The following is a 17737-nucleotide window of genomic DNA, read 5'->3' as shown; positions in this document are numbered from 1 at the left end:
TCCAGCAGATTCAGTCCAAGGCAGGGATGTGGGAGTGGGCATCTGGCTGCAGACACTTCTCCCAACACCTGCACATACAGTGCTCCCGGACCCCCACATATACACACAATTACATTTTCCCAGGCTGCTAAACCAGGATGAGGTAACAAATATTTCTCACACACCTACTAAGTGCAAAGGATAGTATGCTATAGTCATGAAAGAGTTTAGAATTTAATTGGCTTGTCAGAGTACAGGGAGAGAACACAAGGCTGTCCATGTTGGGTGCCAGAGGAGGAACTATAGACAGACAGCTGAGGGAGGGAGAGGGGTTACTCTGGGCCTGGGTAACCAGAGGAGGATTACTGGAGAAGGTGGCAACTGAGGTCAACCTTGAAGGCCAGGAGGAAGAACTTCACCAAATAGAAGCTATGAGGGAGGACACTCTAGATTGAGGAAGGCAAGTTCAAGATCTGCTCAGGTTAGGACAAGTCCATCCATTCGTCTGGACTTCGGGGCTTGTGTGAGTGATCTGCAGTTGATAAGCCTGACGTGAATGCCAGATCCTCTGTAACAGAACAAAGGCAATGGTGTCACACAGACCTGCTCTGCTACTTCCTGCTGGGTGACCTTAGGCAAGTGGCCTAACCTTTCTGCAGAGTGCAGACAATAATGATACTTAACTCTTGAAGTCCTTGAGACTGTTAACAGAATTAACATAAAGCATCTAGCACAGTGCCTGGCACATTAAAATGTTCAAATACAGATTACAAATGCATAGGCTGTCAGGAAGGAAAGCTCAAGATATTTAGAGCTGATCCTAAATATTTGAGGGCTAAGGAGGAAAAGCCTCTGATACCTTCTATCACTGTCAGAACCAGTGGAGTGGGCTGGCTTAGCCTGAGTACCCATTCCCTCTGGCCTAGACTGTTGCCACAGTCTCCTGGCTTTCTGCCTCTGCCCCTCCCATAATCATCTTCCTAGAGACCACCTTAATCATGACCATGTCCTTCTCTGGCTCAAGAACCTTCTGTGGCTCCCCATTGCTCACTGACTTAACTCTCTAACATGGTTGGGGCGGGAGACAAGAACTACCATTTATTCAGAGAAGAAAAGAGAAAAGGGGGAGGCCAATGTTAGGAGTAGAAAGATAAACACTATCCTCTTCTTTTAAAGGCCCCAAAACTCTGAATTCACAGAAATCAGCAGGTCCCTCAGGGAGAGAGCCAGACACATCTCGAAAGAGGGCAGATCATTCGTGGTCGATGACTCAGATTCACCAGTACCTGCTTCTTCAAATCAACCTGGGAAAGGTCAAAGAGAAAAGGACGGACGCAGAGCAAGGAACTGCGGGGAAGCAGGGGAAGAGCCCCTCTCAGTCCCCTGGAAGGGCTTCAACCTGGAAGCTTGTCTCGAGTTTCTCTGCAGGAATCCCGGGTAGCTCCCTGCGCTGCGGGAAGGGTCAAGGCCACACAAAGGGCTGAGCAAGCGAGCCCGAGTCACATGGGGCAGCCGGGCCGCCTCCGTGAAAGCGAGGCGCGGGACAAAGGCGGCCCGGGGACAAAGTGCAGGGAGACTCCTGAGGAGATAAGAGGGACCGGCGAAGGAAAGGGCGGGGAACGAGCGCCCCGGAGCTCTAGGATCGCGCTCCCGGAGGCCTTGGCTAGAAGCCGAGCTCAGGCCCGCAGCGGAGGGGGCGCCCTAGAACCTCTTTACCCCAGCAGCGGGCGGGATGCTGAGAATCCGGCTGCTGGGGCAGCTGGGCTGCTCCGGGCGTCGATCGGGGCCGGCTCGCAGCCCGCCCCCGCGCCCGCCCCCGCGCCCACCCCACGGTTGCCCGCGCCGTGCGGGAGGCGGGGCCGCCCAGCTCACCTGGCCATTTGGGGCGGGGCCGCCCGCGACCCAGGGAAAAGGAGGCGGTGGCTGTACCCCGGGTGCAGGAGAAAGGCTCGCCCTGGGGGCTTGGCCGGAGCTCCCACCCCTCCACGCACCCCCACTGCCTGTGCTGTGGGGGCCCTCCCTCGGCTCGCTCGCGCTCTCCCTCCCTCTTCTCCCCTCCTTCGTTCCCTCCCTCCGAGCCCAATTGCTCAAGCCGCTTCCTTCCCCAACGCCAGCGCCAGTTCCTCTCCCGGTGGGGCCCGGGAAGGGCAACGAACGCTAGACACTGGAAGTGCCGCGGCGGCAGCTGCGGGACCATGGCCGAGCCCCGAGGGGCCGAGAAGCCAGCACCCAAGGCCTCCTTCGTACCGACCGCACTGAGCCTACGGAGCTCCCCGCAGCCCCGCCCCTCAAGGGTGGACACCGGCAGCCTGGGCAGGTACCGGGGCAACGCCGCCGCCTCCCGGGAGCCCCCCTTCCACGGCTCGCTGATGCTCTCGGGAATGGGCACGGGCTCGGGGCGCCGGCGGGGAGCGCTGCGGGAGCTGCTGGGGCTGCAGGGGGCGGCTCCCGCCCGGTGGCTGTCAGAGGAACGCCCTGAGGAGCAGTCCGCGGGTGGCCCGAACGGGCCGGGCGGTAGCGGGCTGTGCCTGGAGCCCCGGGAGCACGCGTGGATACTGGCGGCCGCCGAAGGCCGCTTTGAGGCGCTACAGGAGCTGCTGGAAGCCGAACCCGGGCTGCTGCTGCGGGGCGACCCGATCACGGGCTACACGGTGCTGCACTGGCTGGCCAAGCACGGGCGCCACGAGGAGCTCATCCTGGTGCATGACTTCGCCCGGCGCCGGGGGCTGCCGCTCGACGTGAGCGCCCCGGGTAGCGGCGGCCTCACGCCCCTTCATCTGGCAGCCCTGCAGGGCCACGACATGGTCATCAAGGTGTTAGTGGGAGCCCTGGGGGCGGACCCCACGCGCCGCGACCACAGCGGTCACCGGGCTTGTCACTACCTGCGGCCCGATGCGCCCTGGAGCCTGCGGGAGCTGGCGGGGGCTGAGGACTGGGAGACGGCGGTGGGCAGAGACCGGAACAACGCCAACAACAACAGCAGCGGCGGCGCCGCCGCGTGGACGCAGCGACGCACCCCGAGCGCAGTGGGCGCGCCGGCGGTGGAGACGACAGCCAGAGCGGCGTCCGCGCCGGCCAAGGAGAAAAACTCCGTGGGCAGCCGGGTGGCCCAAATACAAGGCCTTCTCCGCCATATGTTCCCCTTCTTCCAGGACCGTTGAAGGCGACGGAGACTGGTGAGCGTGGAGGGACCGCAACGCTGAGGCGAGGCCTCGGTCCCGACTTGTCCCGGGTCCCACCGAAGGGGCGGCGCCTCGGACGCAGCTCGGGCCGCAGCCGTGGGCGCTGGGCTTGCGAGGAGCCGACCACCCCGGGGTCTGTCTCAGGCACCCGTCCCAGGTCTCCTACAGACATCGGCCAGGAGACGCGGGGTCCAGGGCACCCCTAACTGAGAGAGAGCAAAGACCAAGACGAATCCCCAAACTGTAGGACTGAGGAGTTAGGAGTAGGAGCCTGGTGCTGCTTGGAAGAGGGAAAGCTGAGCTTCCAGTAGCCATTTCTGGGCAGGCGGAAGCTCTAGGCTTATTAGGAAACATTTGCTAGAAGAACGAGTTAAAATTGTAAACTACTGATTTCTAAGTAGCACGAATGACTTCGTAAACATATTAAAGGGGAATATGTTTTCCTTTCAGATGGTGAAGCTTTGAGTGACTTTTTTTTTTTTTCATTAACCACCGAGGGGGAAGCTTCCTACCCTTGCAGGGAAGAGGTCATAACCCATGGCCACGAGCAAGTGATCCAGATCAGGCTCTGGACCTCATTCTCAGAGCAAGTGACCCAGCTGTGCACCAAAGGAGCTACCTTCACCTTGGCTCTGAGTAGAGACACACAGTTTGTAATATTGCCTAGCCTACCTCCTCCTGTCTCCTGGGCTCTCTGGCATCTAGGTCTGGCCTCCCGCACAAGTCTCATCCCAGAGGAGTTGTCTGCAGGGAGCAGAGGGGGCGTGAAAGGAAAAAGCCTCCAAATATATATATTTCTAATATTTCCTGGTGAGTCATGTAACTTACTTTGACTTCTGCCCTCCAGTGAGACACAACCCCTGGCACTTTTTTCCAAGATAGTTCTTTAATCATCAGCATTTTAAGTGGGTTTCTTTTAATTACATTTAATGTAGAAGTTGTAGTTTGGAAAATTGCTCCCACTCAGAAATAGTATGAATTGAGTAGAATACAGGAGGGTTGATTCTAGCTGAAAGGAGGGAGAAGTAGTTGGTGGCTGGAAACCTATGCTGCCTTTGAGAACAGTGCATTTTCAAAATAGTACTGTATCTCTGGAGGTTTGGGGAGCCCTTGCAATGGACTGCTGTGTCCCCAGTCCTCCTATCCCAGTCCTGGAATACCAGGGAGGAACTGAGTCACCACAGAACACAGCCCAGAGACACCACCCTGAACCCATCAGTCCAGGTTTCCATCTCCGCCTGGCAGGCCTGTTTGCCCCTTCTGCGCTCAAAATGTTCCCACCTTCCCTTAATAATCCATTAGATTCTTCTCATCCATGAAATGATCCAAATCCTTCCTATTGATTTTCTGCCTGTCCCTTGTCTCTAGGAACTACACCTTAAACATATGTACATAGTATTATGTAGCATTTCCTTTTTCTTCTTCTAAATGAACTTCTTTGATGTTTGAAGTGGGAGGGTGAGCAGTTCCTGGCCTGTGGCTTTGGCATCGGCATCTGGCACAAACCTCCTCCACCCCTATGCCCATTTTATAGATGCAAATTGGCTAACTGATGCAGAACTGTGGTTTCTGCTCCACAACCTCTCCCCTGACCGCTGCCAAGGTGGGTTGGGCTCAGTGAAGGCTGTCAGCGTAGGGCCTTCCTGCCACATGGCTGAGTGCGGGCTCCTGGCTTGGAGGGAAGAGTGACGTATGCCTTTGCCCAACATTTAAAGGACATTTAAAACAGTAGTCCCCTCTTCCTAGGAAAACTTTGAGCCTAAGCATCTTAACTATTAGCAGATTTGGGGACCTAAGGCCAGCATCTGCTCTGCTCTTTCCAAAACGAAAACGAAGTCAGCTGGAAGATTTGAAAGCGGCTTTCTATAGTTTTTCCTGTAGTCAGCTATTCTTCCCCACAGATTTTCCTCATCATGTGATATTGCCTAGCCTACCTCCTCCATGTAAAATTGAGGTTTGGCTGCAGGGGACACACTCCCAGGCTGCAAACTCTCCATGCCTAACATCAAGTCATTGGCATTCCTGGTATGCTTTTCGAGGCAAGACTGGTATGCTCACCCCAAGAGAAAGAACAAATTCCCTGAGAAACTCCTTTCCAGGGGAGCAAAACAGAGTTAAGCAGATGATGCAAATCTGCATTCTAGTGGGGCCATCAGACAAGGAGACAGAAGCAGGGCTGTGACAGATAAGCGTGGGGGCTGGAGGATGGGGCGCTGCACAGAGGGTGTGGCCTAATTCAGGCCAAAAGGTGCAGGCACAGCTTTTCCCAGGAGGAAGATTACACCTGAGCTAAGGCTGGAGGGCTGAGTGGGAGTTGGTCAGTGGAGACAGGGGAGGGGCCTCCTGGCAGAACCCCTGGAGTATGTATGGGTGCCTACAGCCAGTGCCCGGGACTCCAAGTCAGCCGGCTTGGCAGGAAGGTGGGAGCTGAGTCACTCTAGAGAAGTGGATGGGGTCCAGGTCACTAAGGGTCTCATAGGTCATGCTAAAAGAGAAACATAGATTTTAACCTAGAAGTAGCTGGGAGCCATAGAAGGTTTCTGAGCAGGGGCATAACATAAGATTTTAGAAAAATCACTCTTCCAGTTGTGCGGAGAATGGATGTGTCAGGGGAGACATCTTGGGGGGAAAATGCATCATACAAGCAAAGCATTTCAGGAGAAACTCTTCAAGAAAAGCCAGGCTTCAGCTGGGAAATTCAAAGACCCCTGTGGAGGGCAGTGGCCTTCAAAGTTATTTTCTTCTCTGTTAGCCTTTGCTCAAATGAAGCTTACCTCAGAGTCCCAGGTGTAAAACTGACAAGTGCGGAGCCACTCTGGCTGAATCTGGGTTGGGACCTCCCCTCCCGACCCCCTGCCTCTATCTTAGAGCCATAGGGGTGCACAGTGGCCCCTGGAGCAAAAGTCCCCAAACTGCTGGTGTGGTGGACAGCGCTCAGCCTAACCTGGGTTCCAAACCTGCTACTGAGGAGTGACCTTAAGCAAATCACTGACCTTTCTGAGCCGCAGTCTCCTCATCAGTAAAATGGCAACAATACAAACTCCCTGGCAAGGCTGTTCTGTTGAGTCGAGAAAGAATGTCTGCAATGCCTAGCAAGGCTGCAGGACATGTAGGAAATAGGAAATAACAGAGAAGTGACTTATTAGCAAATTTATTAGAGAATTTATTAGCAAATAAATTCTTGTTTGGAAAAATTGAAAGGCACTCAGCAGGCTTTTGTGGTAAAACGATTTTCTCTGCTAGGGTAGTCCAGGAGGAATCTGGTGCTTACCCACATTATCCCATCTCTAACACGTGTCCACGTTGATTGCAAATTATCTTCCCTCTGCGCCAGTTGAATGGCTGCTCCTCAAAGGAGATACTGGTTCCTTTGCTGATGTTCTTCACCACCTACCCACTTTTACTTGAGACAGAGCCATAACAGGCCAACTTACCTTGTTCTCAGCCCACAGAAGTAAAAGTAGCTACTTAATAAGTAATTGCCCACCAAATATTAAAGAAGTTAGATATTATTTCCAGATAAAGTCATAAACTGGAGTCAGAGCTAAGCCTGAAATCCTCTGAAGAGAATAAAAGCATACAAGTCCTTCATCGCCTGACCCTGTTATCTATAGAAATGCCCCCCTCCTATCCCAGCCAACATACCCTACATTCCACACCCAGTCTCCCTGACTTCCTTCTTCCCGTTCATTTTAACGAAAGGAAGGAGCATGCCTGTCTCCTTTCAAGATTAACTCCTGCTCTCAACGCCGCCGCCTAATCCCATCCATTGTCTCTCTCCTGTGTGTTGGAGCGCACCCTCAGTTTAGTTCAGTGCCGTAAATGTTTGTTGAGCACCTCCCAGGAGCCAGGCTCTCTGGGTGACAAGCCGGCTCAAGTCTCCCCCAGCCTTCTGGCCCAATCACGTGACCATCTTCTCTTCCCAGCCAAGCTTTTCCAGAGGGAGGTCTCCTCCCCTTACCATCTCCATCTCCTCACCTCTTAATCACTCCTCAGTTCTCTGCCTTCTGGTTCCTGCCTCCATCATCCCAACACAATGGCTTCCATAAAGGTCTCCCGTGATGACCTCCCACCTGCCAATGCAAGTCCTGATCTTTGTTCACTTGGCAGCACTGGCCACTGCTGTCTATTTCCTCCTCCTTAAAATTCTCTTCTGCAGTCTTCCATGACCCCCTATGGCTTTTATTGCTGGCACTTACCAGGTTGAAGTCCTGGAAAATTCACTCCATAATCTCTCCCTAAGTCATTGCGTCCCTTTGCCACTCACCCTCCCTCACTCTGCTCCAGCCACACAGTCCTTGCTGTTCCTCAGAAGAGTCATGTTCTCCTGAATTCCTCTGGGATTCCTACATGCTGTTCCTTTCCCAGGAACACTCTTCCCTCTATTCCTTGACCCCTTTCACCTAGCCCACTCCCACTCATCCTTCAAATGTCAATCTAAATGTCACCTCCTTGGGGAGGTATTCCCTGACCCTCAGGCTAAGTTAGAACTGCACCTTTTCTAATCCTTATCACACTTCAGAAGTTATTCGTGTAGTTATTAGATTAATGTCTCCCCTGCCCCAACTCGACTTAAATTCCATTGGGGCAAGGACCAAGTCTGTTCTATTCACCACATTATCCCTAGTTCCTAGTAGATGGAAGGTGCTCAGTAAATAGGTACAATGGAATCATACATTTGACCTCAAAAGCACAAGAAACAAAAGAAGAAACAGATAAATTAGGCTTCATCAAAATTAAAAATTGGGGAGCCTGAAAGGAAACTACCAAAAAGTAAAGAAAAACCCACAAAATAGGAGAAAATATTTGCAAACATGTATCTCATAAAGGGCCAGTATCCAGAATATATAAAGAACTCCTACAACTCAACAAGCTATAACACCCTGATTTGAAAATGGGCAAAGGTATCACCTCACACCAGTCAGAATGGCCATCATTCAAAAGTCCACAAACAGTACATGCTGGAGAGGCTGTGGAGAAAAGAGAACCCTCCTACACTGTTGGTGGGAATGTGATTTGGTGCAGCCACTGTGGAAGACAATATGGAGATTCCTTAAAAAGCTAAAAATAGATTTACCATATAATCCAGCAATCCACCTCTGGGCATATATCCAGTGGAAATTAATTCTAAAAGATACATGCACCCCAATGTTCATAGCAGCACTATTTACAATAGCCAAGACATGGAAGCAACCTAAATGTCCATCGACGGAAGACTGGATAAAGAAGTTGTGTATATAAAAAATGGAATACTACTCAGCCATAAAAAGAATGAAATAATGCCATTTGCAGCAACATGGATGGACCTAGAGATGATCATACTAAGTGAAGTAAGTCAGACAGAGAAAGATGAGCTCAGTTCACTGTGATAAATGGTGTTTGCATGGGGGGCCTGGGTTATTACAACCAGATTAAAGTGTTTAGTATCTCTGTTGAGGAAGGCAGAGAAGTTTGTGATGCATCCTAAATAGATAACAGTCTAAAAGCTTGGGTTCCTAAGGCAGTAATCCTCAGTAATCCAGAAAATGTACATTTATGGAATACAGTCAACAGATGAGGTGCTCCTGGATTCAGAACATTTTAAAGGTGTGATGGCCTATGTCATCTTGGCTGGGCTACTGTCCCCAATTACTCAATCAAACACTAATCTGGGTTTTCCAGTCAAGGTATTTTGCAGTTGTAATTAGAGTCCATAGTTAGCTCACTTTAAGTAAAGGAGATTATCTTAGATAACCTGGGTGGGCCTGACTTAATCAGTTGCAAAACCTTAAAAGCAGGGATGAGGCTTTCCCAAGAAAAGAAATTTCACCCATGGACAGTGGCTTCAGCCAGTGGACAGCCTGTGCCTGTGAGGTCCTGTCGCTCTTCCTGAAGACCTGCCCTGGGTATTCCCAATTTGCGTAGCCAGGCCTCACAATCACAGAAGCCAGTTCTTTGCAATAAATCTCAGTGTATATCTCCAACTGGTCTAGCTTCTCTGGGTGAACCCTGACTCATACAAAAAGCAATTATGGTACTCCAAGATAATAAATTTGTGATCAAATTAAAGTGTATTCAGATGGAACATACCTAATGCCCAGATGGTGATTTCTAATTCCATCTGCCAATAAAAGGAACTAAAGGCCCTTGTTTCCTTGGAGAAATGGCTGATTCTAGGGCTAGGGAAGTATTGGGTAATATCATAAATTATAAAATAAATATCCATAAGTCCATTTTGAGATAAAGAAATCATAGGATAAATAAATGGAGAAGAGACAAATCTCTCATGTGGAAAAATTCCAGATTATGGAGATACTCCTCCCTTGAAGAGTTAAAAGATGGGGAGCATAACTCCCCACTTTTTAGGAGAGCTGCACATTGTGATTTCCTTCCAAAGAATACAGTCAGGAAGGGGGAAAACAGAGTAAATGTACAGTGGAGAAACCTGACCAGCACTACTTTAGCCAGTTGATCATGGTCAAGATCAACAGTGATAAATCATGATGAGAATATTATCTTGATAGGATCTGATAAGAAAGGCACTTTACCTCTGCGATCCTCCTTCCCCAAACTCATAACTTCAGTCTAATAATGAGAAAAACATCAAACAAAATCCATTAGAGGGCATCCTACAAAATATTTGACCAGTGCTCCTCAAAATTGTCAAGGTCATGATGTTGAACCCAAGATCTTGTGCCCGATGCACAGTGAGGCCAAACAAACAAAATGTCAGAGTTTGGAGCAGAGAAAGGTTTATTGCTAGGACCAAGCAAGGAGTTCGGGCCTTGGGAGCACAAGCCCCCTTTTCACCTTGCTTGGCCCTGCAATAAAACTTTCTCTGCTCCAAATTCTGACATTTCGGTTTATTTGGCCTCACTGTGCATCAGGCCCACAAAATTGGGTTCGACGCTAGTCATCAAAAACAAGGAGAGTCTAGGAGGAGCAGCACGTCCGGTCACTGGAGAGGTAGGTGCTTCACTAACAGCGATGGCAGTCAAGGCATTGGCGGTGAGGACGTGGTTCAGCGTGTGGAGTGTCTGGGCCATGGGAAGCCGAGGCTTCAGCTCAGATCCGCCAGATAATGTCTGTCCCAGTGAGGGTGCTGTCCAGGACGTCGGTGGGGCCTTTGGAAAGAGAGAGCAGGCTGAAGAGGAGCGAAATTTCTGAGCTCGGACTAGAGAACAACTGGCATCCTTGAAGAAACACCATGAAAGTGAGACATCTCATCATGGGAAGGAGATTGAGTGCCTGCAGAAAGAAATTGAGTGGCACAAGCAAGCTGTCAAGAAACTAAAACAACATGATGATGATGATTAAGTTCACACTGTTCCCCATAGAATGGCTACCTATTATTGCCCACTTCTATGTAGACATAGTTCTGGTTTAATTAATATCAATCTGTGTGCTGCCAACAAATTATAATAAATTGTCATCAATGAAAAAAAAAAAACGAGAGTCTGAGACACTATCACAGCCAAGAAGGACCTAAGAAGACATAATTCCCATATGCAAGTGGCATCCTGGATGGATCTTGGAGCAGAAAAAAGGCTATTAGGTAAAAACTAAGAAAAGCTGAATAAACTATGAACTTTAACTCTCTGTGTTATCGTCTCAGTTTTTCTGTATATCTAAAACTGTTCTAAAAAATAAAGTCTATTGAAAAAACTAGATCAGGAAAAAAATCAGAGGAACAAACACTTCTGAATATGTACTCTATACAAATTTCCATACTAGGCAACAAAATGAGGAGTCATTCCACTGTTTCTATTGTAACTTTAATATAAAAGCAAGTCTTGATGATTTAAGTGGCTGGCAGCCTGTTGACCTTCTGTTGATAATGACTGTCCTGCCTCTAAGTCAATGCCAAGTGAGTAAGTTTTCTACCCCCAGAGACATTAGCAGGTAGCCCTCCAGTAGATAACTTCACCTTCTATTTCATCAAAAAAAACCCAGAAACCACCTAAAAAGAATTTGTTCAATTTCCTGCAACCAAACCTATGAACTGACCTGAATGTGCACTCATTTTTTTCCCTCTTGTGCTCCTGTTAAAATAATAACAGCAGCTACCATTTATGCCGTGTTAACTACCTGCCAGGCACAATGATAACTCGGACAAAAAAAAATGTTGCCTGCCATTTCAGTGAACAAGAATGTTGCATGTTATCAAGCCATCAGCCACTGCAGATGGTGCACCCTGAGGGGAATTCACTATAGAGAAAAACAGGATACTGGCCCTAGATAGTTAAGATGCATATCTGAGGAGTAATCTCAATAAGCCCAGATTCTTGTATCTTCACATACAAAGAAAAGCAATAAAATCATTAACTTGAGATGTCTGTTTCTTGTGATTATCAGTAATCTTTGATGTTCAACTGCATTTTTTTCAGCAAAAACTCCTAGGTATCCTGGCTCCTCACTTCCCTCTTCTGAACAGTTCTTCAGAGCTATCTGAGAGGCTGTCTCCCGGGCTATAGCTCTTAGTAAGTTCCCTGAAAAAAACATAACTCGCAACTGTTAGGTTGTGGGGTTTTTTTCCAGTTGATGGTAAGCATATTATGTGCATTATCTCCTTTAATCATCAGATTGAACTTATGAGGTAGGTTCCCATAATTTCCCCATTTTACAGTCAAGGAAACCTGACACTCAGGGAGAGTCAATGACTTGCCTAAATTCTCACAGCTAGAAGATGACTCCAGACTCCAGAGTCTGAACTCTTAACTCTTAGGCTGTCATCTTCTGTGAGACAAATCCCTAGTCCTGTGCTCTGACTCATTCCTTTCCAGCCCTTGGGAGCTTTTTGATCCATTGACTCTTCGCATTGTCCCCTCTGTCTTCCTGCTTCTTCCTTTCTGTGTCCTTCACTCCATTATGCAAATAAACTGTCACTCCCAGATCAAAACAAAACCCCTCCCCTAACCCCACAGCCACTTCCAGTTCTCTCTTGACTTGCATAGCCACAACCCAACTATCTACTGAACATCCTCACCTGGAAGGCTTACAGCCACCCCAAACTAGATGTACCCCAAATGGAACACTTGTTCACTCCACTTTCCCACAGAAAACTATTCTTATGATCTTTCCCTCTCAGTCTACCCTGGTACACAAGCCAGAAACTTGGGCATCATCCGTGCCACCTTTCTGTTCCTCCTCCCCTCCACTCAGTCAATCACAAGTCTTGTAGATTCTATGAAAACTCTCATCTGTCCATTTAATTCCATCTCCACTGCCTCTGCCCTAGTGCTGGTCACCATCATTTCTCACCTGGACTACAAACCACAGCCTCTTACTAGTCTCTACTTGTAGCCGATCCTGCCCCACCTTCAGCTGGTCTGATCTCAGCACTCCACATGCTAACCTCGGTGATTTCTTAACCCAAACCAGATAGGCCTCTGTCCAATTTCAAGCCCTTCAATATTTTTCTGGGCCTCAGGATACAATCCAAGCTCCCTCTCAAGGCATAGCGGCACCCAGTGATCTGGCCCCTGCTTACTCACCAGCCTCCTCCTTCATCACTACTTCCTCTCGGCACCCTCTCTGGCCACCCCCGATATGTCCCCTTTCTACACTTCCACCACACAGAGTGACTTTAAGTTTCCTAAAGTGTCCTAGCTTTCTCTTGACTGAGCGTCTTCTCAGTCTGTCTCCCCTACGTAGGATAAGAGCACACTGCACTCCATCCCCCAGATCTAACTCGGCTTGCTCTCCCTCAGCCCTTCCTACGCACAGGACAGGTTCCCAAGGTCCTGGTGCCTTTTCCTCCACAGCCCTCAGTATCAGGGGCTGCAGCTCTCTGCACGCCTGCCCAGCACCCAGCACCCAGCACCTTGTGTCTGTCTCATAGTCTGCATGGGGTGTTTGCAGAATGAACAAGTGGGAGTTGGAGGCAGCTGACCTTAAATTTAGACCCACAGGCTTTCTGATTAAACTAATAGTTGCTTTTTTTGTAGCTTATTTGCCTTCTGTTCCCATGCCCTCCCTTTGCTGAGTCCTATGAAAACACTTTTTCTAATAAATATTTTATCAGATGTACATTTAGAAAGTTACAAGTGTGGCATTAGAGGTTCGTGGTTTTACAGCCAATTTCCTCATTTTGAGTGACAGAAAACCGAAGTCCCCAAAGCTGACGTGATTTGTTAGTAGTGGACTTGTAGCTGTAAAACTGGGACGAGGCCTCAGATTTCTTGGTTCCAGTACTCCATGCTGTGACTGGTTAAAAATGCCCGTGAGCTCTTTGATACTCTTCCCAATGACAGGCGGGGTCCATATCCCCTTCCCTTGAGTCCAGGTGGGTTCTGTAACTGCTTAGACCAATAAAATAATCAAAAGAGATAAACTGGACAGGGCCTAAATGGAAAATGCAGGATCCCTTCTAAAAATGTATTAAGAGAAAAAAAAATGTATTAAGAATTTCAAGATCAAAGCAGGGCATCAAACTAAGTGCAGGGTCCCTTGTGATGACACAGGTCACATGCCCATGAAGCTGGTCCTCCTGCCAGTTGTGGGCGGGGATTCAGGAGACTGGCAGCAGCTTCTGGTTCCTGTCTCTTGGAACACTCAGTCAAACTAGCTGCCACCTAAGCAGTCGACTACCTTGAGATCGCCCACTGTGAGCAGCCCAAGCCACAAAGAAGGGCCTGGAGGCTGAGATGCCCAGTGGGGAGAGAAAGGCCAAGGAGCACCAGGCACATGGGGGGGAGAAGCCATTTCAGAAGCTGATCCCTCAGCCCTTGCCACGCCCCCCAAGGCCTGCCCAAGATCCCACCCCACAGAGTGATGACAGAAACAAAATGCTTGTTTTAGGCCACTAAGTTTGGGGATAGTTTGTTACCCAGCAAAAGATAATGGAAAAAGATACCGTCTTTAGCCTTCTTCAAAATGTCAGTGAAAAGGTTTCTTTTAAAGCACAAAGTTTTGTTTGTGTAAAATGTTGCATCCTGGGATCCCCAAAATTGCATGCTAAACATATGTGTATGCATATGACAAACATATGAATGTCACTTTGGTCATTTAAACATATAAAGTGTATCTCACACCAGGGACATATACAGCTTTGCCTTAACGAGACCTTTTTTACTTAAATATGTGAGTTCAGAATACTTACCTTGACCCCTAGGAATACTTCTCTATCCTTGCACTTACAACACTGTATGATAATTAATTGTCTGTGTCTATCTCCTTGTCTAGATGAGTGTTTTTCAAACTGCAAATGCAACCTGTTAGTGGGTCATGAAATCCATTTTTTTTTTTTTTTTTTTTTTGGTGAGGAGAGGTAGTTAACTTTACTTACTTATTTTTTTAACAGAGGTCCTGGGGATTGAACCCAGGACCTCATGCATGCTAAGCATGTGCTCTACCACTTGAGCTATACCCTCCCCCCATGAAATCCATTTTTTAATGAATTTATTATAAAAATATAAGTATGTGTTGCACATAAGTATTAAATCTAGAAACTTGCAGGGGTGTGTGTGGCCACTGGACTAGACTGTGAGATCCCTCAGGGCAGCGTCCACACCTAGTCTGTTCACCACTTGACCCCAGCAGCCGGCACACTGTTTGGCATGTGTAGATGTTCTGTAAGTAGTTGTTAAATGAATGAATGTTATTCTGTACTGTTCCTATTTGGAGATGAACATCCTCATCTTCTTGGGACTTTTTACTGTTTCCTAAGAACAGCAGCGGGCTCCAGACTTCTACTTCCTCCATAAGTCAGGGAGTCTTAGAACAGTTTATTTGTTATCCATTCACTTTCAGTTTGCACCTGAATATCTACACCAGCGTCAGCTTTCTGGTAACTACCTGCCAAAATAGAAACCGTCCATCCCCTCCCCAGTCTGGTCAAAAAAGAAAGAAGGAAGAAAGGAAGAGAGGGAGGGAGGACAGAAACAGGGAAGGAAGAAAGAGTGGAAGGAAGGGAAGAAGGAAAAAGAAAGAAGAAAAAAAATATTGGTTACAGGTTTACACCAGGAACTCTCAAAGATGACAGCCACCATTTACTAAGTCCTGGCAATAGACCAGGCACTTTGGACATCTCATTTAATTGCCACAGCAAGTCTGTAGAACAGTATTATTAACTCCTGTTTTACATATGCCCAGAGAGCTTAAGTAACTCCCCTAATATCATTCAGCTGGTAAGTGAAAGGCATGTGATGTAAACCCAGGCCTGCCCAGCTCCAAAGCTGTGTGAGTTTTCCCTGTCACTCTGCTGCCTCCATGCAATTAACCAGTGTCTACATGGAGGGTTGTGCTATGAACAAACAGCAAACAAATAGTACACTTTCTCTGTCAACCAATGGGGAACCAACCCGTGTATATAGCCTTAAGGTAGGTGTTTATGATGTAGATATCGCTTGTGGAGCAGAGCAGCTTTTGGCGATTTATAAACATACCAGGGACTCACTCTCCCATGGACACGCCTCCTTGAGCGCCACACTTTAAAATGCATGCTTAATCAGTTTAACCCCTAGACTTAGGTGTTTGATTGGTTATTTTATTTTAAAATAAATGTTCTATTTTCAAATAGTTTTAGATTTACAGAAAAGTTGCAAGAATATTGCAGAGAGTTCTCATATACCCTGCTTTCAGTTTACCCTATGGTTACTTTATTTTTTAATGTTTTTGCTTACAACCACAATAATGAATTGAGAACAATAGAAAAAGTTACCTCTCTCCTGTGCTGCTTGGAATCCATCAAAATAAGTGTCTCAGAGAACACTAAGACAGGTGGCAGGCCGTAGTGTGAAAGTCAGTCACAAGGGCTTCCTCCAGAACAAGCAGCTCCAGATAAGAACATGGGACTCATCCTTGAGTCTCTGGAGAGAGGTAACATTTGATTCTAGCTTGACTCCTAACTGACCTTGCAGCCCAAACCGAAGAATTTGGTCTCAGGTCGAAAGGGTATGTCCTTTTCAAATCCCACAGCTCAGAGGCTTATCTAATTTGTTTTAGGATTCTCTTGTTTACTTGACATATCTTTCCCATGTCTCAGTATTCTTGGAAGCCTCTAAAAATACCCACAGAGAAGCAAACTTAAACAGAAATCAACATAAAGGACTGTAGGAAGCACTGGCTGAAGAGAAGTAAACAGAAGAGGTCAAAGGCCCAGAGGAGTAAGGGGTTTCTTAAGGCAACAGCAGGACTAGCACGCAGGTCTCTTGTTCCCAGCTCAGAGCTCCTTTGGAGTAGATGCTCTTGGGGATGTCTGCTCAGTCCATACTGCTCTCTCTGGGCACGAGCCCACCCCCAGGGCAGTCATGCTTATACAGGACCCTGCCCTCTCAGCCACAGTTGACTGACTCTTGACTTCGCCAGTCAGGCTCCCCTTCTCATGATCTTGGTGTTGAGGTTCAGTGACTCATCCCATTTCTCTCTGGGATGGAGAGGATGCCATGTTTGGCCTTGTGCTGAGAGAAGATAAGGAAGCAGTTCTGCCAAGAGGGATAAGAGTAAAGCGGACATTCAGGGAGAAGCTGAAAGAAAGGCCCCAGAGGGAGAGCAGCCTGTCTGCCTGGCTTCTTAATGGCTTTCCAGGCCCTGGTTCTGGTTTTTCTTGAAGCTTGGCTGTCCCCTGCCCTTGGGTTCCATGAGACATCTTTGAAGGCTTGTCTTAAATTCCCTGCTTAAAAAACACCACCACCACATGTGAGTGGCTCTGTTCTAATCCTGACAGTTAAGTTTAATTTTCCTGTTCTGTACAAGAAAAAATTTCTGATTATAAACACATGCTCACGTAGAAATCCTAATTAGCTTTCTTCTCATGATAAAAATATTTTTGTCTATACATCCAGAGAAATATAAAAATAAAAACTAAATCACCTGTAATGAGCTGCATACATATGATGTTAGACAGAAGACATGTACAAAGATGTTCCTAGCAGCACTATTCGTAAAGACCCCAAACTAGAAACGACCCAAATCCCTATCGACAGGAGAAAGGGGAAGTAAATTGTCGATTCACACACAGGAACAATATACAGCAATGAAAACAAATCATCAAAAACTGTCTGCAACAACTTACTCTCATGTGATGGTGGGTGAGCAAAAGAAGACACAAAAGTACAAAGTTTAGTATTCCATGTACATAAAATGCAAAACCAAGCAAGAGTTATCTATGCTGTTAGATGTCAGGACAGTGGTTATACTTGGGGGTGATGGTGATGGGAGTGAAGGGGGCTCAAGAAGGAACTTCTGAGATGCTGATCATGTTTCCCAATCTGGACGGTGGTGACTCAACTGGATTTACCCTGTGAAAATTCATCAAGCTGTACACTCATGGTAAGTGCACTTTTCTGTATATATATTTCAATAGCATTTTTAAAAATAGCCTATAATTCCGGTATTGATCATAGTGGGGAGTTTTGGGGTTTTTTGTTTTGTTTTGTTTTTATTTTATTTATTTATTTATTTTGAGGGGAGAGAATTGTTAACTTTTTAACTTTCTCTCTGTCTTTGCTTCTTCTAGAAAATGCCTCTGGCCTGGCCTATGTTCCCAGTGTTTACTGCTTTGGGGTGTTTTTCTGTCATTTCCCTCACTGCTGCTATTATAGGCATCTTTGTCTTCATGAAACATTTCCAAAACATTTGTATCATCAGCCCTGCTG

The 17737-nt window shown here is 47.5% G+C and overlaps 1 protein-coding gene across 2 annotated transcripts; it reads left to right on the top strand.

Moving 5' to 3' along the window:
* Window positions 1–1062: 1062 nt before the first annotated feature.
* Window positions 1063–7706, top strand: SOWAHD (sosondowah ankyrin repeat domain family member D). 2 transcript variants are annotated; one of them, XM_032475187.1, is made up of 2 exons: window positions 1063–3155; window positions 3659–7706. In XM_032475187.1, exon 1 carries the CDS (start codon window positions 2175–2177, stop codon window positions 3138–3140), a length of 966 nt encoding a protein of 321 aa, XP_032331078.1. In that variant the 5' UTR covers window positions 1063–2174; the 3' UTR covers window positions 3141–3155; window positions 3659–7706. The 2 variants fall into 2 exon arrangements, with proteins under 2 accessions (XP_032331078.1, XP_032331077.1); XM_032475186.1 differs by having other exon boundaries at window positions 3612–7706.
* The last annotated feature ends 10031 nt before the right edge of the window (window positions 7707–17737 follow it).

The sequence above is a fragment of the Camelus ferus genome, chromosome X (genome assembly GCF_009834535.1).
Source record: "Camelus ferus isolate YT-003-E chromosome X, BCGSAC_Cfer_1.0, whole genome shotgun sequence".
In the NCBI taxonomy this organism is placed as follows: Eukaryota; Metazoa; Chordata; class Mammalia; order Artiodactyla; family Camelidae; genus Camelus; species Camelus ferus.
The sequence above is the reverse complement of the archived record's forward strand: the minus strand, read 5'-3'. Positions and strand labels throughout refer to the sequence as shown.